This window comes from Pristiophorus japonicus, chromosome 1 (genome assembly GCF_044704955.1).
Source record: "Pristiophorus japonicus isolate sPriJap1 chromosome 1, sPriJap1.hap1, whole genome shotgun sequence".
Taxonomy (NCBI): Eukaryota; Metazoa; Chordata; class Chondrichthyes; family Pristiophoridae; genus Pristiophorus; species Pristiophorus japonicus.
Window position 1 is genome coordinate 146,100,150 of NC_091977.1, and position 22,733 is coordinate 146,122,882.

Below are 22,733 nucleotides of genomic sequence, written 5' to 3' on the forward strand. Positions count from 1 at the left end.
GGACAAGAAGATGAAAACTTGCGCTTTGGTGCCTCTAACTGCAGTTCTGCTTGTTTTGTACACCAATTCTTTGTGCCTCCTTTCTCTCCTTGTCTTCATCTTTCTCTGCATGGCTCTTATTTTCAATGTCTTCAATCATAGACTCTTTCTCCCTTTTTATGAAAGCCCCTCCTTCTCTCTCTTCTGTGAATGTCTTCCTTTTTCAACCGCTCCCACAATTTCTGTCCTTTTACACATGGAAGTTACAACACGGAAACAGGCCATTCGGCCTAATCAGTCTGTGTCGGGGTTTACGCACCACGTACAAATAGTTCTAATCATATTTACCCATCCTGTTCCCATTACTCTTTAACCCCTTTTCCTTCATCCACCTATCCAGTCTAATTTTGAATCTTGACTTAGTTTCTCCCTGAATCACTAATCCCGGAATGAATTCCACAGCCTCAACTGATTGTGGGCTGTATTTGACTCCAGATCAGCTCTGACTGTTCTGCACTGCCGGCCCACATTTAAATAGATAAAACCCCAGAGCAACTCAGGATGTGACCAGCACTAAACGGGCAAGACTTCATCAGGTCTAATTTGGTAAGAATATTTTAAACAGAAACTACTCCCACCAGACTCCCTTCCCCCTGTAAGAGGTCAAACATCAACAATTCTATTTCAAGCTCCTTGCTTCTGCTTTTTATGGTCAGTTTGCCCACTGATCTTATCGTGGGTGAGCAAAATGGTCTATGTTCACAAAAAAATGGACAGAAACCTAGAATAGACTCCTGCACAAAGTGAAATATCATAATCCAACTGGAATTGGACTTGAGTCAAAGTAAACAAATGAACCTAATAAACAGGCAAATCACAGAACACCAATAAAAATCTCCAGAATTTAAAAATTTAAGTGTAACTTAATTCAGCCACTAAAAATGGCTCTGCTTATAACGTGCTGCTAACATGTGCATGAAAGTCCGTTAGTATGATTCCCGTGGCTATTCTCTTCTTATAGCTTGCAATATTGACCCTCCTCTTATTTCCAGAATTTTAGGGGGCTACTTTATACACATGTATATATGGTAAATATGCATCTTTATTTACAGTGCCTTAAGCCTTTTAAGTGCACATTGCAACTCATTCCTTTGAAAGCACAGCCAAAAAAGCATCACAGCGAAGGCATGTATAAAATTCAATATATTCAGTAGTGCTTTTCTCCTATAGAAATTAGACCTTTTCCACAAAGCATTTTCTCTACTTGTGTGCAGTAAACTGCTATGAATCCAATATTATAAGCATTGACACATGATCATTTTTTGAAGATTAACTTATAAGGTACTCGTATCACAGTAGGCACTTCCTCCCGAAAACGATGTGGCCATAGTTATTCTGATTTTGGCAAACATCATTAAGCCTGTGTTAGTGACCTGTTTTTCTGGAGATCAGTCCTCATTTGAAGTATCTCAATAGTACTTGTACGAAGTTCTAAAAAAAAAATTACCTGGTGTTTTGGTCTCTGTCTCGGTCTCTTTTTCACTCTGTCTCTGTCATCATGGGCAAGGAATGGCTGCCAATACATGCCCCAAAATCACCAAGCATCCACTGCCTCACTTCAAATTGTATATATTTCTGATCAATGGAAACCAAACATGGTGCTTGCACATACCAACCAGCAATGTGGATGGGTGAGAGTTAAGTCAGGAGTTGAACTTGAGATGTAAGCATACAGATAGAGGGGCAGTTGAATTTGTCTATAAGCAGTCAATTAGAGGCATAGGTCACATAAAGACATACACACAGAATAAAGAATTTTGAAGAAATCAATACTCAAGCCGACAAGAGAAATTACTCAACATTTTCATTACTGATAGAAACATAGAGATGATTATGCTAATTATCTATGTTTTACAGTTGAAAATATTACTGACTTTGAGATTCTAAGATTGTAATACTATTATTAGATGCATGTTGCTGTGTTTATCTACTTGGGGAAATATATTTTTTAATGTATTTTCTTCTCCTCAGTCATATGACAATGGACTTGCCCAGGGAGCTGGACTGGAATCGCATGGTAAGCATAGTTTGTATAGTAGAAAAAATATCTTTATAAGTATGTTTGTTTTCCTATTGTGTTGCTAAACAACATCAATCATGAAGTAAACAGAATTGATACATATTTCTTCGTTCATTTTTTTAATGTAATTGGAGTGATTTAAAAACAGTTGCATTAGTGTGCTATTTGGCATATCAATCCCCTGTGTTACAAAATAACAAAATGTAGCTCGTAAGCCTCTCATACTCCACATGTCTAGGGCTGTCTGAAAGTATGCATTAAGTAAAAGTAAGTACAGGAAAGGAAGCAACATATCTGAGGCTAAATTGACCCCAGTTGCACACATTGTCCATTTACAGAGTTGACATGGTTGGCACCAAGGATCATTGCCTGAGCCTTACTTGGTCTTGTATCTAACAATAAGCATTGAATTTTGGAAGCAATGAAGCTGCAAAGACCTTTCTCGCTAGATGTGCCTCTTGATGACTTATGGAATAACACTGATGACCTCTCAAAGTCTAAATCTTAATTTATAAGTCCTATCATTATAGTTCCATGGTGAAGGCCAAAAAAGAGCATTTTTAACAGTCAATCTGGGTAATACCATGTTATAATTTACAATGGCTCGGTCAGTGTTGGAGAAAGCAACATATAAGTAATGATACTTGGCCTCTAAGGAAACCTTTGAGTAAGATTTGATGCAGTTGCAGATTCGTCATATAAGTTACCCTTCTAACAGTGAGGAATGCCCTTTAAAAATTTATGTGCACGATCTGTGCACTAATGTGCTGCCTTTGTTCTTGTAAACAGCAATGGGTGTATTACCACAGTAGTCCACTAGGTGGAACTATATTTCACTTTTCCCTCCTTAATGAAGAAATAATTATAACAAAAAATCATCATACATCACTTGCATGGTTATACATAACAAAAGTTATAGACTTATTTTGCTATATTTACAAATCAAACTTAACTACAGGTTTTCTGTTTCAAAGAGGAAACCTTCGCTCTCGAACAGAACTTTCCAAATATGGTGTCGAACTTAGACTCATTCAAAGCTGATCCTGAGGAAAGTTTTCCTCTAAGGGATACCCTTGATCTACATTTGAACTCTACAACTTTTGCCTGACTTGGACTCGGACTTAAATTCTGACGTTCTCGTGGACTTGTTTCTCGGACATCTGATGTAGCATTTGCTACTGGTACTGTACTTTTAACAAGACTATGTGATGAGTCAGAAATAATCGATCATTCCAACTTTCAATTCCTTCCACATGTGTAGGTAAAATATGATCAATGTGAACAAACCTAACCTTTCCACGATCAAACATTTTGAACAAATATGGGCGAGGACCACATATCTTCACGACTCTTCCTGGTAACCACTTTAACCATTTATGGTGATGGTTCTTCACTCTGACCTGATTTAATTTCACACTTCTCTCTTAATCTGCCTTCATCATGATTCTCTTTAGATACGTCATAGTGAACTAACATTGTGCTCTCTACCAATTGGCTTTTACACTCCTTGAATGCCGCATCGCATTCTTCTGACCAATTCCACTGGTCCTGTTTTTTCAACAGCTCATTCAGTGGATGTAACACTGTAGCCAAATTTGGTAGGAACTTCCCATAATAGTACAAAAGACCCAAAAATGATGGAAGTTCAGTGACATTCTTGGGAGTGGGTGCATTTCTAATTGCATCCAGCTTTTCCTTGGTTGGATGTAAGCCATATTTGTCTACTCTGTGCCCTAAGTACTCCACTGAGTTTTCAAATAACTCTCACTTGTGAGCAGTCACTCTGTGCTTCTCTAGCTGTTTGAGCACTTCATTCAGTATGTTATTATGAATTTGCCTGTTTGGTGCTGACATGTGTATGTCGTCTAAATAACATACTACCTCTTCAATACCTTGCAGAGTCTGGTTCATCACCCCTTGGAATATGGCAGGGGCGGAATGGTAACCTTATTAAATTGATATAGGCCTAGATGAGTATTTATAGTCAAGCATGACTTGGACTCCTCATCTAGTTCCAGTTGTAAGTAGGCATTTGAAAGATCTAATTTTGAGAAGATCTGACCACCTGTCATCGTGGTGAACATATCTTCTACATTTGGCAATGTATTGGGGTGATTACCCTCTCGAACTTTGGCAGAAAAAAATCAGAGTAACATAGAAACATAGAAAATAGGTGCAGGAGTAGGCCATTAGGCCCTTCGAGCCTGCACCACCATTCAATAAGATCATGGCTGATCATCACCTCAGTACCCCTTTCCTGCTTTCTCTCCATACCCCTTGATCCCTTTAGCTGTAAGGGCCATATCTAACTCCCTCTTGAATATATCTAACAAACTGGCATCAACAACTCTCTACCTGTGGAATTCTCGACCGCAAACAACTCTCTGAGTGAAGAAATTTCTCCTCATCTCGGTCCTAAATGGCTTAACCCTTATCCTTAGACTGTGTCCCCTGGTTCTGGATTTCCCCAACATCGGGAACATTCTTCCTGCATCTAACCTGTCCAGCCCGTCAGAATTTTATATGCTTCTGAGCTCCTTTCTCATCCTTCTAAACGCCAGTGAATACAGGCCCAGTCGATCCAGTCTTTCCTCATATGGCAGCCCTGCCACCCCAGGAATCAGTCTGGTGAACCTTCGTTGCACTCCCTCAATAGCAAAAATGTCCTTCCTCAGATTAGGAGACCAAAACTGAACACATTATTCCAGGTGAGGCCTCACCAAGGCCCTGTACCAAGGCCCTGTACAACTGCAGTAAGACCTCTCTGCTCCTATACTCAAATCCCCTAGCCTTCTTCACGACCTGCTGTACGTGCATGCCAACTTTCAATGACTAATGAACCATGACACCCAGGTCTCGTTGCACCTCCCCTTTTCCTAATCTGCCGCCATTCAGATAATATTCTGCCTTCGTCTTTTTGCCACCAAAGTGGATAGCCTCACGTTTATCCACATTTTACTGCATCTGCCATGCATTTGCCCACTCACCTAACCTGTCCAAGTCACCCTGCAGCCTTTTAGCATCCTCCTCACAGCTCACACCGCCACCCAGCTTAGTGTCATCTGCAAATTTGGAGATATTACACTCAATTCCTTCATCTAAATCATTGATGTATATTGTAAATAGCTGGGGTCCCAGCACTGAGCCCTGCAGCACCCCACTAGTCACTGTTTGCCATTCTGAAAAGGACCCGTTTATCCCTACTCTCTGCTTCCTGTCTGCCAACCAGTTCTCTATCCATGTCAATACATTACCGCCAATACCATGTGCTTTAATTTTGCATACCAATCTCTTGTGTGGGACCTTGTTAAAAGCCTTTTGAAAGTCCAAATACACCACATCCACTGGTTCTCCCCTGTCCACTCTACTAGTTACATCTTCAAAAAATTCTAGAAGATTTGTCAAGCATGAATTCCCTTTCGTAAATCCATGCTGACTTGGACCGATCCTGTCACTGCTTTCCAAATGCGCTGCTATTTAATCTTTAAGAAATGATTCCAACATTTTCCCCACTACTGATGTCGGGCTAACCGGTCTATAATTCCCCGTTGTCTCTCTCTCTCCTTTCTTAAAAAGTGGGGTTACATTAGCTACCCTCCAGTCCATAGGAACTGATCCAGAGTCGATAGACTGCTGGAAAATGATCACCAGTGCATCCACTATTTCTAGGGCCACTTCCTTAAATACTCTGGGATGCAGACTATCAGGCCATAGGGATTTATCGGCCTTCTATCCTATCAATTTCCCTAACACAATTTCCTGATTAATAAGGATTTCCATCAGTTCCTCCTTCTCACTAGACCTTCGGTCCCGTAGTATTTACGGAAGGTTATTTGTGTCTTCCCTTGTGAAGACAGAACCAAAGTATTTGTTCAATTGGTCTGCCATTTCTTTGTTCCCCATTATAAATTCACCTAATTCTGACTACAAGGGACTTATGTTTGTCTTCACTAATCTTTTTCTCTTCACATATCTATAGAAGCTTTTGCACTCAGTTTTTATGTTCCCAGCAAGCTTCCTCTCATACTCTATTTTCCCCCTCCTAATTAAGCCCTTTGTCCTCTGCTGAATTCTAAATTTCTCCCAGTCCTCAGGTTTGTTGCTTTTTCTGACCAATTTATATGCCTCTTCCTTGGATTTAACACGATCCTTAATTTCCCTTGTTAGCCACAGTTGAGCCACCTTCCCCATTTTATTTTTTACTCCAGACCGGGATGTATAATTGTTGAAGTTCATCCATGTGATCTTTAAATGTTTGCCATTGCCTATGCATCGTCAACCCTTTAAGTATCGTTCGCCAGCTTATTCTAGCCAATTCATGTCTCATACCATCGAAGTTACCTTTCCCTAAGTTCAGGACCCTAGTCACTGAATTAACTGTGTCACTCTCCATCTTAATAAAGAATTCTACCATGTTAAGGTTACTACCGCACCTCCTTTTCCTTTCTGTCTATCCTTCCTGAATGTTGAATACCCCTGGATGTTGAGTTCCCAGCCTTGGTCACCCTGGAGCCATGTCTCCATAATTCCAATTATATCATATTCGTTAATAGCTGCCTGCGCAGTTAATTCATCCACCTTATTACGAATACTCCTTGCATTGAGGCACAGAGCTATCAAGCTTGTCTTTTTAACACACATTGCTCCTTTAGAATTTTGCTGTAATGTGGCCATTTTTGATTTTTGCCTTGGGTTTCTCTGCCCTCCACTTTTACTTTTCTCCTTTCTATCTTTTGCTTCTGCCCCTATTCTACTTCCCTCTGTCTCCCTGCATAGGTTCCCATCCCCCTGCCATATTAGTTTAACCCCTCCCCAACAGCACTAGCAAACACTCCCCCTCGGACATTGGTTCTGGTCCTGCCCAGGTGCAGACCGTCCGGTTTGTACTGGTTCCACCTCCCCCAGAACCAGTTCCAATGTCCCAGGAATTTAAATCCCTCCCTCTTGCAACATTCCTCAAGCCACGTATTCATCTTAGCTATCCTGCAATTCCTACTCTGACTAGCATGTGGCACTTGTAGCAATCCTGAGATTACTACCTTTGAGGTCCTACTTTTTAATTTAACCCCTAGCTCCTGAAATTCCTCTTATAGGACCTCATCCCGTTTTTTTACCTATATCGTTGGTACCTATATGCATCACGACAACTGGCTGTTGACCCTTCCCCTCCAAAATGTCCTGCAGCCGCTCCGCGACAATCTTGACCCTTGCACCAGGGAGGCAACATACCATCCTGGAGTCTCGATTGCGGCAACAGAAACATCTATCTATTCCCCTTACAATAGAATCCCCCACCATTTTCGCTCTTCCACTCTTTTTCCTGCTCTCCTGTGCAGCAGAGCCACCCACAGTGCCATGAGCTTGGCTGCTGCTGCCCTCCCCTGGTGAGTCATTTCCCCGCCCCCAACAGTTCCCAAAACGGTGTATCTGTTTTGGAGGGGGATGATCGCAGGGGACCCCTGCACTACCTTCCTTCCACTGCTCTGCCTGATGGTCACCCATTCCCTATCTACCTGAGTAACCTTTAGCTGAGTAAATTATTATTGAAATGGAGAAAGATTGCAAAGTGCCGCAGTACAGCGGGCCTTGGGGTACTTGTGCATAAAACACAAAAGGATAGTATTCAGGTACAGCAAGTGATCAGGAAGGCCAATGGTATCTTGGTGTGTAAGGTATTGGTGATGCCACACCTGGAATACTGCCTGCAGTTTTGGCTTCCATATTTACGAAAAGATATACTTGCTTTGAGGCAGGTCAGAGAAGGTTCACTAGGTTGATTCCAAGGATGAGGGGGTTGACTATGAGAAAAGGTTGAGTAGGTTGGGCCTCCACTCATTGGAATTCAGAAGAATGAGAGGTGATCTTATTGAAACGTATAAGATTATGAGGTGGCTTGACAAGGTGAAAGCAGAGAGGATGTTTCCACTGATGGGGGAGACTAGAACTAGAGGGCATGACCTTGGAATAAGGGGCTGCCCATTTAAAACAGAGATGAGGAGAAATTTCTTCTGAGGGTTGTGGATCTGTGGAATTTGCTGCCTCAGAGAGCTGTGGAAGCCGGGACATTGAATAAATTTAAGACAGAAATAGACAGTTAAACGAAAAGGGTATATGGGGAGCGGGCGGGGAAGTGGAGCTGAGTCCATGATCAGATCAACCATGATCTTATTGAATGGCGGAGCAGGCTAGAGGGGCCGTATGGCCTACTCCTGTTTCTATTTCTTATATTCTTAACCTAGTTTACGGTTACTTTATAATCACTACATAACCTTACCTTACCATCGGACTTGAGTACAGCCACAATGGGTGTAGCCGAATTACATAGATCTATCTTAGAGATAATGTTCTCAGTCTCTAGTCTTTTGAATTCTTACTCAGCTTTCTCCTCGAGTGCATATGGTACGGGACGTGGCTTGCAGTAAATTCGTCTCGCGTCCTTCTGTACTCTAACACATGCCTTGAAGCCTTGGAACATACTGCCTGTTTCGCAGAACACCTTCGGATACTTCTTGATGACATCAATCAATGCAAATCTTGTTTCAACATGAAAAATCTCACTCCAATCCAGCTTCAGTGATCCCAACCAATTTCTTCCTAGTAAGGCAAGCTTGTCTCCTGCCGCTACTAAGAGAGGCAAGCTCTGAAATTGATCCTTGTATTTCACCGGTACAGAGATACGACCTACCACAGGAATTTGCTCACCTAGTAGCCTCGCAGCTCTATCTTGGTTTTCCCCAATGGGAAATCATGCAATTTGTTGAGATATAGCGATTCCGGTACTATGCTCACGGATGCACCAGTGTCGATTTCCATGGGTATCTTGGTTCCTGCAACATCTACATGGATAATACTGTTTGAATCATTGTTAGATACCTTCGTGCTCCTGATGACGTGTATCACTTCGTTCTGTTGCTTTTCTTCCATGCTATGTAGTCTCAAGGGATTTCTATTTAGTGCCTTGAAAGTTGGTTTACATTTCAGTTGGCATGCCTTCGCAAGATGCCCATTTTTCATGCAAAAGAAACAATCTGCCTTCATAACTTTCAGCAATTTCCAGGGGCTCAGGACTGTAGTGCTGTTCTAACTTGCTTAGAATCCCCGTAAGTGATGTGTCCTTTGGCTTGACAGGAATAAGCACATTTTTCAGGGTTTCATACACCTTCAGTCAAGAAAATAGCCAGTTTTCTTTCTAACACCACCCAGTTACAGTTTTCCTCAGGGACTTCAATGATGCTATTCACGGTGAAAAACATTTCTAGCCACTCCACATATGCTCCGAATGTCACAGTCACGTTGAAACTCTCCCAACCACCCTATTATTCCCATAGGTGCGGCCATCTAGATTCTGGCAGTTCAGCCAAGTGTGCTTATTATTTACCTTGGATTTTTTAGCTGTTCTTCAAACAAAGGACTTCTCTAGTCTCTCTGTTGTTTGGCTGGAATCATCCACCAACAAAAATTTCAGCTAGGCTATCCAGGAATCCTATCCTTCATCGCCAATGTGGCATATTCTTTACGACATCACAAATACACAGGACTTCACAAGATGGCTTCATTAACAGAGGAACTTGTTGGGTGACCTGTCACCTGATGCTTTATTCTTGTAAACAGCAATGACTGCATTACCACAGTAGTCCACTAGGTGGAGCAGTCATCCACTAGGTGGAACTATATTACAGTTGCCTCTAGACGTGACTATCCCAACGCACTCCTGACTGGCCTCCCATGTTTTACCTTACGTAAAATTGAGATCATCCAAAACGTGGCTGCCCGTGTCCTGACTTGCATCAAGTCCCATACACCCATCATCCCTGTGCTCGCTGACCTACATTGGCTCCCGGTTAAGCAATGCCTCGCTTTCAAAATTCTCATCCTTGTTTTCATATCCCTCCATGGCCTTGTCCCTCCCTATCTCTGTAATCCCCTCCAGCCCCCCCCCCCCCCTCCCAAGATTTCTGCGGTTCTCCAAATCTGCCCTCTTGAACATCCCCAATTATAATCGCTCAACCATTGGTGGCCGTGCCTTCTGTTGCCTGGGCCCTAAGCTCTGGAAATCCCTCCCTAAACCTCTCTGCCTCTCTACCTCTCTTTCCTCCTTTAAGACACTCCTTAAAACCTACCTCTTTGACCAAGCTTTTAGTCACCTGCCCTAATTTCTCCTTGTGTGGTTCAGTGTCAATTTTTTTGTGTCTATAATACTCCTGTGAAGCGCCTTGGGACATTTTAAAAGCGCTATTTACATACAAGTTGTTGTTGCTGGTAATGTCCTTTTATCGCATCAGTATTGGGCACAACTTGGCCTGCTGTACCAAACTTTGTGAAAAACTCAGCTGGCAGTTGGGCTTAAAGAATCATTTGTCTGTAGTGCAATACTTTGGTTAACTAATCATCTGTGGCATCAAATGAAAGGAAGCTGGCTCGCCCTCTTGATTTACCTGGAATATCTAATCCTGGCTGAGTAATGGGATGATAGGAAAAAAGAGGGGTGTTGAGAGGAGTTTTGGTTGAATCCTTGTAGACAGTAAAGATTGGTGGCAGAACCTTTGAGTCATGCTTGTGGTTTCAGAGCATAACAGGTTTATGACTTATGTATTTGAAATATGCATATGTAAATATATGTTAATTTTATGGGGTTTTTTCCTTGGTGATTTCAAAATCAATTTTATATGAGCCAAATAAATTATTTTTATAGATACCTTCCATGTCCAGTGTATGACAAACCTTGATTCTACACAGGACTTGTGTTCATACTGAATTAAAGCAAAGAAGAAGATGGTCAAATTGATGTTACTTTATATCCTTGAAATTAAAATTTGTTTTCTTCCTCATTTTGTCCTCTTCTCTCTTCTCTTGCAAAAACAAATTGACAAAACTATGACTAGTTTATAATTAGCTGTACTTCATCTGACCTTAATTATGTTTGTGAAATAAATTGTCAGGACTGTCTCCATTAGTTATTCTTGTGCATTTTTAAACAAGCAACACCTTGCCGTGATGCTGTGTGTCCTCATGTTGATTATTAACAGGTGGATCCACATTTTGTGCCATTGCTTCACTCTGCCTGATGGGGAAACTGAAAGAAGTCTTCTCTGAGAAGGAACTAAATAGAATAAGACGATGGTGTATAATGAGACAGCAGAATGGTTTCCATGGACGACCCAATAAACCTGTAGATACATGCTACTCATTCTGGGTTGGTGCAACCCTAAAGGTAATTCAAAACCTGGAATTTTGCTTGTAGAATCATAGTCATAGAATGGTTACGGCACAGAAGGATGCCATTTGGCCAGTCGAGTCTGTGCTGGCTCTCTGCAAGAGCACTTCAGCTTGTCCCACTCCCCCGCCCTTTCCCCATAGCCCTGCAATTTGTTTTCCTTCAGGTACTTATCCAATTCCTTTTTCAAAGCCACGATTGAATCTGCCTCCACCACCCTTTCAAACAGTGCATTCCAGATCCTAACCACGTGCTGTGTATAAAGGTTTTTCCTCATGTCGCCTTTGGTTTTTCTGCCAATCACAAATCTGTGTCCTCTGGTTCTTGTTCCTTCCGCCAATGGGAACAGTTTTTCTATCTACTCTGTCTCGACACCTCATGATTTTGAACACCTCTATGAAATCTCCTCTCAACCTTCTCTCTCTATAATGAGAGCAACCCCAGCTTCTCGAGTCTATCCACGTAACTGAAGTTCCACATCCCTGGAATCATTCTTGTAAGTGTTTTCTGCCTCTCTAAGACCTTCACATCCTTCTTAAAATGCGGTGCCCAGAATTGGGCTCAATACTGCAATTGAGGCCAACCCAGTGTTATATAAAAGTTCATCATAACTTCCATGCTTTTGTACTCGATGCCTCTCATTATGAAGCCCAGGATCCCGTATGCTTTTTAATCGATTTCTCAACCTGCCCTCCCATCTTCAACGATTTGTGCACATATATTCCCTAGGTCTCTCTCTTCATGCACCCCCTTTAGAATTGTGCTGAAATATTTTCTATAAGATGTTCTGGTTTTATTTATATTGTATTAATAGACCCCTACCATTTATGTTGGATACACTGACTCTGAGAATCCAGCTTGGATCAAGGGTAGAAAGTGTGTAGATCAGCCGCCAGTGGCTGAATTTGAGTTATAACCTAGTTCTGCAGAAATTCTGCCCTGATTCTTAATTGCAACCTTTTTCCAGCTTGGGGCCGGACCTATCTGTACCCTGCCAATCCACCCCAAGTCAAGGGGGATTTTCTGGGCCTCCCCAGAAAATACTGCTCTCCCTTGGGCTCAGCAGTGCTCACTCCACTGTAAAAAGGCCTTGTACCTTAACTGGGGAAAGGGGAAATCGATCCTGGAAGAGTTCAGTTATCTTTCCCAGTGGCCAGCTTGTCGCTTTTGGAGCAGAACACTGGAAGAGATCAGTTCTCTTTATGGCCATGTGGGGCGTCCTCTCTGCCATCAGAGCAGTTCAGGTCTGGTGGCCGCTAATGCGCTCTTGCAGATGTGGACTGCTCGCCCTCAGCCTGTAGACAGCCCCAGTCAGGATTTGGAATGTGGTCTCTGGCCTGGGGATAGGCTGTGTGTGGGATTTGCCCCACTGCTGTTGTGCTGGCAGAGTGGACTCCCAGGAGCTTCAGGCCCACTGTGCTGTTACTGATGAGATAGAAATAGGAGCATCATTGACAGAAAAACGCATCTCCATGTGAAAAGTGTTAGATTGTATTTAATTTGTAAAGTAGCCAAATGTAATGAGAAGGAAGTTTATACAGATATAGGGCCCAAGTTTCGGGCCGCACCGTTCCTGGATGCCCGTTTTTCGTGCCACAAAGTGCGCCTAAAAAAAAACTCACCTATACTCCGGCTCCCTGCAGGTCCTCTGGAGCTGGGCGCGGCGCAGCATGAGCTGTGGGGGGCGGAGCCAGGTCCCTGCGCTGAAAACAGTGCCGGGACCTCTGCACATGCGCGCTACAGTGGGCGCGCATGTGCAGTAGCTCCAGGCACCCAAACTGTGGGAGGGGCCTGAAGCACACAGTCCCTAGCCCTGGCCAAATGGCCTTACTGGGGCTGCGTGGATAAGGCTCACCTCCCCCCCGACCCGACTTGACTCCCGCTCCCCGGACCGGACCTGACCCGACCCCCGCCTTCCCTACCCCGCCCCGGCGACCTGACCTCTGCTCCCCCAACTCCACCCCCTCCGGCGACCCGACCCGGCCTCCACGCTCCCCCCCCCCCCCCCCCCCGACCTCCGCTCCGCTCCACCCCCCACCCCCCAACCCGACCTCCGCTCCGCTCCACCCCCCCACCCCCCAACCCGACCTCCGCTCCCCCACCCCCCCAGCGACCCGACCTCCGCGACTTTCTTTCCACACACCCCCCACCGACCTCCGCGACTCTCTTTTTCCCCCCCCCCCCCGGACCCGAGGCCACCTACCTGTAAATCCAGCCCGAAGTCTTGGGCCAAGTCATTCAGCCTCATTCTCTCCCTCCCTCCCCTCTCCTCTCCTCTCCTTCCCTCCCTCCCTTCTCCTTCCTCCCTCCCTCCCCTCTCCTTCCCTCCCTCCCTCCCCCCTCCTTCCCTCCCTCCCCTCTCCTTCCTTCCCTCCCTCCCCTCTCCTTCCTTCCCTCCCTCCCCTCTCCTTCCCTCCCTCCCTCCCCTCTCCTTCCCTCCCTCCCCTCTCCTTCCCTCCCTCCCTCCCCTCTCCTTCCCTCCCTCCCTCCCCTCTCCTTCCCTCCCTCCCTCCCCTCTCCTTCCCTCCCTCCCTCCCCTCTCCTTCCCTCCCTCCCTCCCCTCTTCTTCCCTCCCTCCCTCCCCTCTCCTTCCCTCCCTCCCTCCCCTCTCCTTCCCTCCCTCCCTCCCCTCTCCTTCCCTCCCTCCCCTCTCCTTCCCTCCCTCCCTCCCCTCTCCTTCCCTCCTTCCTCTCCCCCCCCTTCTCCTCCCCCCTTCTCCTCCCCCCTTCTCCTCCCCCCTTCTCCTCCCCCCTTCTCCTCCCCCCTTCTCCTCCCCCCTTCTCCTCCCCCCTTCTCCTCCCCCCTTCTCCTCCCCCCTTCTCCTCCCCCCTTCTCCTCCCCCCTTCTCCTCCCCCCTTCTCCTCCCCCCTTCTCCTCCCCCCTTCTCCTCCCCCCTTCTCCTCCCCCCTTCTCCTCCCCCCTTCTCCTCCCCCCTTCTCCTCCCCCCTTCTCCTCCCCCCTTCTCCTCCCCCCTTCTCCTCCCCCCTTCTCCTCCCCCCTTCTCCTCCCCCCTTCTCCTCCCCCCTTCTCCTCCCCCCTTCTCCTCCCCCCTTCTCCTCCCCCCTTCTCCTCCCCCCTTCTCCTCCCCCCTTCCCCTCCTCCTCCACCCCTCCTCCTCCACCCCTCCTCCTCCTTCTCCTCCTCCCCCCTCCCCTCCACTCCCCCCTCCCCTCCACTCCCCCCTCCCCTCCACTCCCCCACCCCCCTCTACCTCCCTCCTCCTTCCTCCCCACCCCCCTTCTCCCCCCTCCCCTCGCTGTCAGAAACACAGCCACTGACAGACAGAGAGTGAGAGACATACACACAGACAGAGAGATAGAGACACTGACAGGGACACACTGGGGGGGGGCATCCCAGCACGCTGTTGGAGGACTCCCGGTGCTGCAGTCGGTAAGTAGAAAATGTTTCATTTATTGATTTTTTTGATTTTTTATTAATTTTTTTTGATTGATTTATTGATATATTTATCATTTATTATTGATGATGGCTCTTTATTTGTAAAACTGAAGTGTTTAATGTTTGTAAACTTCCCTTTAAACCCCGCCCATTCCCTACGCCTGATTTTCTAAGTGTAGACAAGGTTTTTCTGAGCGTACAAAAATCTACACTTACTCCATTCTAAGTTAGTTTGGAGTAACTTTCAAAACGGGCGTAAGTGGCCGGACACGCCCCCTTTTGGGAAAAAAAAAATCTGTTCCAAACTGAAACTGTTCTAACTGACTAGACTGGAGCAAACTAAATGCCGAGAATTGCAATTTCTAAGCTACTCCATTCTAAACCAGTTGCTCCGAAAAAACAGGAGCAACTCAGGCTGAAACTTGGCCCCATAGATTCTAAAGTAAAAGCACCCTGTTGCAACAATGTTTTTTGTTCTGTAAAAAGTTACGTTTTTGTGTAATTGTGGTTTTCATTTTCAGCAATAATTTTATATTACTCTTTCCCTACTTAAAACCTCTTCGACCTACACATTTTGCTGGTATGAGGGCAGACAGACAGGCCACCGACTGCCAGGCCTCTGCTGCTCTGTAATCGTTGAGATTATGTGCCCTCCAACTTTTGCAGTATTGATGTGACCGATCAAAAACTTGCTATGGGTGAAAATTGAAGTGTGTTTAAAAAGATATACGAATATAACACAAAGTGTTAATATATTTAAATTTAACCTGGTTAAACATTTATTTGTGATCGTGATATAATCACTGCAAATTTATGACGTTTTTATTGGTTAATTTTGAAAAAAAATAATTTTCAGCTGAAAATTTTGTAATTTAATCAGAGGCTGATGATGATGTAAACCGTGCTCAAAACTTGACTCTTTGTTAGTACCAGTGGAATCCCAAGATTAAATTAATGGAGAAGAGGAAAGAGGATATTTTATATACCTCAATCAAAAAAAAAGACTTGCATTTATATAACGCCTTTCCAAAGCACTTTACAGCCAATGAAGTACTTTTGAAGTGTAGTCACTGTTGTAATGTAGCAAATGTGGCAGCCAATCTGCGCACAGCAAGTTCCCACAAACAGCAATGTGATAATGACCAGATAATCTGGTGGGGGTTTTTGAGATGTTGATTGAGGGATAAATATTGGCCAGGACACAGGGGATAACTCCCCTGCTCTTCTTCAAAAAATTGCCATGGGATCTTTTACGTCCATCTGAGAGAGCAGACGGAGCCTTGTATTTAACGGTACCTCCGACAGCACAGCACTCCCTCAGCACTGCACTGGAATACTGACAAATACTAAATAAGATAGGCACACACTGCAACATTAGAGTCATTATAATAATGTGCTATTTTTACTCAAATACACATTAGTAATTCTGCTTTACTTTGAGCGATAAGGAGGACTGGGGAATATATTTGTTCAAAGCATCGGGAGAATTTTGGAGTTTGGAACCACTTGAGGCTGCATGGTGATATTGCTTCTTGGTGATGTGACTGAAACAATCTAGCAGGGTGGAAGCTCAACTTGAGTCTTTCCATGGCATCAATTAAAGGGCCCAAGTTTCGACAGGAGTTGCTCCTATTCTTTTGGAGCAACTAGTTTTTTTTGGAGTATCTTAAAAATCGCAATTCTCCACATTTAATTTGCTCCAGTTTCAGTGAGTTAGTTCAGTTTCTTTTTAGTTCAATTTTTTTTTTTCAAGAGAGGGTGTTACCAGCCACTTACGCCTCTTTTGGCCATTTAAGCAAGTTTAGACAGTTTAGGTCCGGAAACCTCGGGACCGAGGCCATTCTGGATTTCGGAACTTCTTTCCGACGTCCCAAATCTGGAAACACCCGGGCTGAGGTTTGGATATTTCTGGATTTCGGAGTGTCTTTTTGATGTCCCGAATCCGGAAACACCTGGGCCGCGGTAAATGTGCTGAGGTGGAGGGTCCAGGGCGAAAGTGGGTGGCGGAGGGTCCGGGGCAGCGGTGGAGAGTCGGTGGAGGTGGGGATCAGCTGAGGGTCCGCGTCAAGGGCGGAGGGGGAGTTAGCAGGTCCGGGTTTGACAAAGTCGGTGGCCAGGAAAAATCTGCATTGATGACCTGCAAAAAAGATAAGTTAAAAGTTTTTATTTTCAAATTATTTTTCAGCGATTTAGTAAGTAAGCGTTTTATGAATTTTTATTTTTTGTTTTTGGAAAAAAATGTTGGTGTTTTCCCCCCTCGCTAGGCCCAACTCGCAGTGGTAATCAGTTTTAAAAAAAATGTCCGGATTTCGGAACATCCGATTTTAGAACTCCGGTTTTCGGACGCTCAACCTGTAACATTAACCCAAACTAGTAACAATAATCAAACTATGGTAACATTAATGAAACTTTATTGGTGATGTGCTCAGCACTTCTCTGATCCTCCATCTGTTGTGAGGTACGTTGTTTTTTAAATTTGGGACCTGACAATTATGCGCAGAATGCTTCTGCACAGCTTCTGGTAGTATCTGGTTCGTTGGCAGGAGTCGCTCCATTTCTTTTATTAAATGGGGGGTGGGGGGTACTTGGAGCATAAAGTACTCATCCTAGACTTTCCTTCTTTGAATAATGAGAATAATGAGTTTCATGCGTTTGGTATGCTGGTGCTGGGACCCAAAGAAACTGATGCCACCGTTTGGGAATTCTTGCCTTTTTGTTTACTGAGCCAGTTAAGATTTTCTGTCATCTGCTGTGGAGGGGATGGCAGGGGGCAGGAGTAGAAGAGAAAGGATGGAAATCCCCTCGGACCATAGAACCAGTCTTAAATTATAATTCTAACTTAATTCACTGACTGGAGGCAGCAGCAAGTGTAACTCATTAAAAAGACTGATGTGGGACCACAATTATTTGGCCAAAGTACCTTATCAGCTTGTTAGGATGCTTGCCTCTGTCAGAGGATGGGGGTTTAAGTCTTGAGCGCATAATTTAGGCTGGTATTTCAGTGTAGTACTGAGGGAGTGCTGAATTGTCGGAGTCATGAAAAAGTGCTATATAAATGACGTTTATTTATTCTTTCAATTTCTTAAAAGAGACAGTCTGTAAGTGATACCTTAAGTTATGTTTCTCTAACTCTCAATGTAACTGACAAACATATTGGAGCAATAACGCAGGGTTTTTTTTGGCCCCTATGCAAAATATTTAATAGCTCATAGGAAATTGTAAAAGAAATTATCAATGCAACTTATTGAATACTTTTGTTGCAGCTTTTACAGATTTTCCAGTATACTAATTTTGAGAAGAACAGAAATTACATTTTGTCGACCCAGGATCGCATCGTTGGAGGATTTGCAAAGTGGCCAGATAGTCATCCAGGTAAAATGGAATAGTTTTTTGTGATTTAGAAAACAGAACATTAGGAAACAAATGTTCTTAGTTAAGGTATCAGTTTGGTTTAAAATATAAATTCCTAAACTAATTACTACCTAGTTTGACTACAATTAAACAAATTTGCTTTGTAGCCCATAATTGCAGTCTTCATCCTTTTCAATGTGGCCACCATTTCCTTGTATGCGACAATTGTTGCACACTGAGTTATATTTAGATCATGAAATTCAGGCAGCTGGGGATTGTTGTCCTTTGCAGGATTTTTGTCAACTCCATCTGTTACTTCACTTTGATTAAGCGAGCAATTGGCCAGATTTAATTTACTGTGTCAGATATTTGATCTCTTCTTCATATACAAGAGATATTCTTCAGAACTGAGCAATAAAATAGAAATGTAAAATGCAAGACAGGTCTATCAGCATCCGAAAGAGAATTAAGGTTAATGTTTGGTTTGGGACCCTTCGTTACAGCTCATTCTGATTAAAATTTTACATTTCCTTTTTCAGATTGTCAACAAATTTTCTTTTATCACTTTAATAAAGTGTTTAAATTCTGTAATCCTTGCCACGTGTGTTATTTTACTAATGCAATTTTCTGATTAGGCTTAATCCTTCCCTCCTTCTGTCATGTAATGAAAAAATTGTTATGGGCCCCCTCAGTTCTAATGGCCAACAGCAATCTCTACAGCTTTTAATATCACTCAGAAGTGAACAAATGGCATATAAATAGTTAGGCTGCAATCGGACACCAGGAAGAACAATTTTGGATCCGACTTCAAGTATTCTGGTTTCATTTTTGAAGTTTACACCATCTAAATATCTTCAAGTCTAATAAAATAGAGCTCGCTCGAGGACTCAGCAACTGTATGCAGTAATAGCTGTAAGATTCCCTGTTCGATCTCCTGTCTAATGCTGAGTTAACTGATCTCAGCAGAGGTGGCAGTATGAGCATCACAATTGACTCCTGTTCAGCTGTGGGAAGGCCAGTTGGATTCAGTGCTGCCATCTTTTTATTTAGTCAGCACTTTGAGAGGAGGAGGTAAAATTAGGAGATAATAATCTTTCCAAGACAACCAAATGTGATTAGCTCAGTAATTATCCGATTAAAGAGGACTTCATCCAGTTTTAAACCCTGTTTTCTATTTTTCTGCAAGCTTGCTCCTAATTCTGAACATTGTCTGTTTCAGATGCTTTACATGCGTATTTTGGGGTATGTGGTCTTTCCTTAATTGGAGAGTCTGGTGTTTGCAAAGTACATCCTGCATTGAATATGAGCATAAGGGCTTTTCAACATCTTCAACACCTGCACCAGACAGCGGAGACTCAGGGGCTGGAGCAGCACTCAGAATCTGTGCCTGATGACACATGACAAACATGGTAGCAAAAATATAAAACTGTAACTAGGTGAAATATTCTAGCCCAAGGAAAAAGCCATGCCATTAGGAAAAGGTCTTGCTTGAATGCTGGAATTCCATATTAAAAAGACAGCCGTATAGAATGTTTCTTTTATCATTGGTCAGTTAATGGACCAATTGCTGTTTGCTCTGAATTCTGATAATGCATTGAATGTGTGTTTTGAGTGGATGGTGGTTTGTCTATATTCTGTAGGAAATCATTTATACTAATTTTCTAAACAATTTTGAGCATTTAATAAATAAAAACACATCTGCCTGCTTGTTGCCTGACCCTTCGTTTTCTCACAAAACACTGTCCAGATTTTCTGTTCTTTGTTTTAAATCACTGTTCTCATCATTTCAGGGTTTTTTTAATGTTTCTTTTTAAAGTTCTGAAGCAAAGTTTTCACAGAATTGAAATCAGTTTGATGAATTTGGTTTTATACTGAAGGGTATCAGTAAATTTGCATTGAAGGCGCATAACGCATAACAGTATATCAATTTGCTGTTGTGATTTGAGGGGAGTGAACCCAACATCTGATTTTTTTATTTTTTATTTTATCCAATTTCATTCCAGATCAACTCTAACGCCAAAGATCACTTTGCGCCAATGTGTTTGATCTTAGGCCAAAAGACCGAGAGGCGAAGTTGCACCGTTCCTGGAAATATTGCAATACCAGGTCGATGCATGGAGTGGACGGGGCATGCCCCTGATCCAGCTCCCTGTCCAAAAATCAATTCAATATCGTCCCCATAGGGGATATTAAACTGATAAGAACAGATACTACACTTGATCTTAGCCAAAAGGTGAACCCAACATCTGATTCACTTGTTGAGTTACAAATACCAGTTAAATGCTGGGGCTTTCCTCAGATCTGCTCTTACTGTAACTTCACAGAACTCCCATTTGTGTGCAAATGGGATTTCCATCATACCTTACGGCACAGTTACGTCGAAGAGCAGGATCGGCTCAGAGGAAATTCCAGGTTTTGTTTTGTTTATGCTTTGTTAAAGATACTAGTCCTACATTGGGCACAATGGTTGGTTCAGGAGCAAAAGTTGATACTTTTGACCACTTGATACATAAATGGATGTGCTTTGTTCTATTGCGGCTCTGCTTCAAATGTTTGTAATTACATTATTGACATTTTAATTTAAATGCAGATGTGTATTTAGTATGAGCTTTTGATGAAATGCAGAATTTTTGGAGGGGGTGAATGAGATTAACTGTGTAAATCTCATGCATTTAATCTTGAAAAATGAAAATGACAGACCGGAAAAGATCACCTGGGTCCATCTAGACTTTTCTAAATAGTTATAGAAACATAGAATAGTACAACACAGAAGGAGGCCCTTTGGCCCCTCGAGTCTGCGCCGGTTCTTTTGAAGAACATTCCAGTTAATCCCACACTCCCGCTCTTTCCACATATCCCTGCAATTGTTTCTCCAAGTATTTATCCAACTCCCTTTCTAAGGCTACTATTGAATCTAAGCTAACATAAAGGGTAATCCAAAAGTCAGCTAACAAAAGGTCATCCAAAAGTCTTCTATAGGCATATAAATAGTGAACAGGTAGTAAGAGGAGGGGTGAGACCAAAAAGGAGACATATGCATGGAGGCAGAGGATATGGCTGAGGTACTAAATGAGTACTTTGCATCTGTCTTGGATGCTATCAAGGAAGAAGATGCTGCCATAGACTTAGTAAAGGAGGAGGTAGAGGAAATACTGGATGGGATAAGAATTGATAAAGACAAGGTACTAAAAAGGCTGGCTGTACTTTAAGTAAATAAGTCACCAGGACCAGATGGGATGCATTTTAGGATGCTGAGGGAAATGAAGGAAGAAATTGTGGAGGTATTGGCCATAATCTTCCAATCCTCCTTAGAAACAGGGTTGGTGCACGAGGACTGGCGAATGGCAAACGTTTTACATCCTTGTTCAACAAATGGTGTAAAGATAAACCAACAACTATAGGCCGGTCAGTTTAACCTCTGTAGTGGGGAAACCTTTAGAAACAATAAACAGGGACAAGTGTGGATTAATTAAGTAAAACCAATAAGGATTTGTTAAAGGCAAATCGTGTTTAACCAACTCGATCGAGTTTTTTGATGAGGTAACCATGGGGGTTGATGAAGGCAATACAGTTGACGTGGTGCACATGGATTTCCAAAAGACATTCGACAAAGTGCCGTGTAATAGGCTTGCCAGTGGAATTGAAGCCCACGGAATTAAAAGGGACAGTGGCAACATGGATACAAAATTGGGTAAGTGACAGGAAACAGAGAGTAGTGGTGAACAGTTGTTTTTCGGACTGGAGGAAGGTATACAATGGTGTTCCCCAGAGGTCGCTACAAGGACCACTGCTTTTCTTGATGTATATTAATAACTTGGATGTGGGTGTACAGTGCACAATTTCAAAATGTGCAGCTCACACAAAACTTAGAAGTAGAGTGAACAGCGAGGAGGATAGTGATAGACTTCAAGAGGACAGAGACAGGCTGGTGAAACATAGAAAATAGATGCAGAAGTAGGCCATTTGGTCCTTCGAGCCTGCACCACCATTCAATAAGATCATGGCTGATCATTCCCTCAGTACCCCTTTCCTGCTTTCTCTCCATACCCCTTGATCCTCTTAGCCGTAAGGTCCATATCTAACTCCCTCTTGAATATATCCAATGAGCTGGCATCAACAACTCTCTGCGGCAGGGAATTCCACAGGTTAATAACTCTTGAGTGAAGAAGTTTCTCCATCTCAGTCCTAAATGGCCTACCCCTTATATTAAGTCTGTGTCCCTACTTTCAATGACTGATGAACCATGACACCCAGGTCTCGTTGCACCTCCCCTTTTTCCTAATCTGCCTCCATTCAGATAATAATCTGTCTTTGCGTTTTTGCCCCCAAAGTGGATAACCTCACATTTATCCACATTATACTGCATCTGCCTTGCATTTACCCACTCACCTAACCTGTCCAAGTCACCCTGCAGCCTCTTGGCATCCCCCTCACAGCTCACACCACCACTCAGTTTAGTGTCGTCTGCAAACTTGGAGATATTACACTCAATTCCTTCATCTAAATCATTGATGTACATTGTAAAGAGCTGGGGTCCCAGCAATGAGCCCTGCGGCACTCCACTCGTCATTGCCTGCCATTCTGAAAAGGACCCATTTATCCCGACCCTCTGTTTTTTGTCTGCCAACCAGTTCTCTATCCACATCCATATATTACCCCTAATACCGTGTGCTTTGATTTTTGCACACCAATCTCTTGTGTGGGACCTTATCA

General features: G+C 43.4%; 1 protein-coding gene and 1 pseudogene across 1 annotated transcript in view; one reads left to right on the forward strand and one right to left on the reverse strand.

The window, feature by feature from the left end:
* The window catches only part of pggt1b (protein geranylgeranyltransferase type I, beta subunit), a 106,306-nt gene extending 86,587 nt beyond the window's left edge, over positions 1 to 19,719 (forward strand). The window contains exons 6-9 of the mRNA XM_070864152.1: positions 2,011 to 2,056; positions 11,086 to 11,270; positions 17,933 to 18,041; positions 19,240 to 19,719. Of these exons, the coding sequence (XP_070720253.1) occupies positions 2,011 to 2,056; positions 11,086 to 11,270; positions 17,933 to 18,041; positions 19,240 to 19,421 (522 nt within the window). The 3' untranslated portion in view covers positions 19,422 to 19,719. The remainder of the gene's footprint in view (positions 1 to 2,010; positions 2,057 to 11,085; positions 11,271 to 17,932; positions 18,042 to 19,239) is intronic.
* A 370-nt stretch (positions 19,720 to 20,089) lies between these two features.
* Positions 20,090 to 20,263, reverse strand: LOC139278797 (U2 spliceosomal RNA; annotated as a pseudogene).
* Positions 20,264 to 22,733: the final 2,470 nt, after the last annotated feature.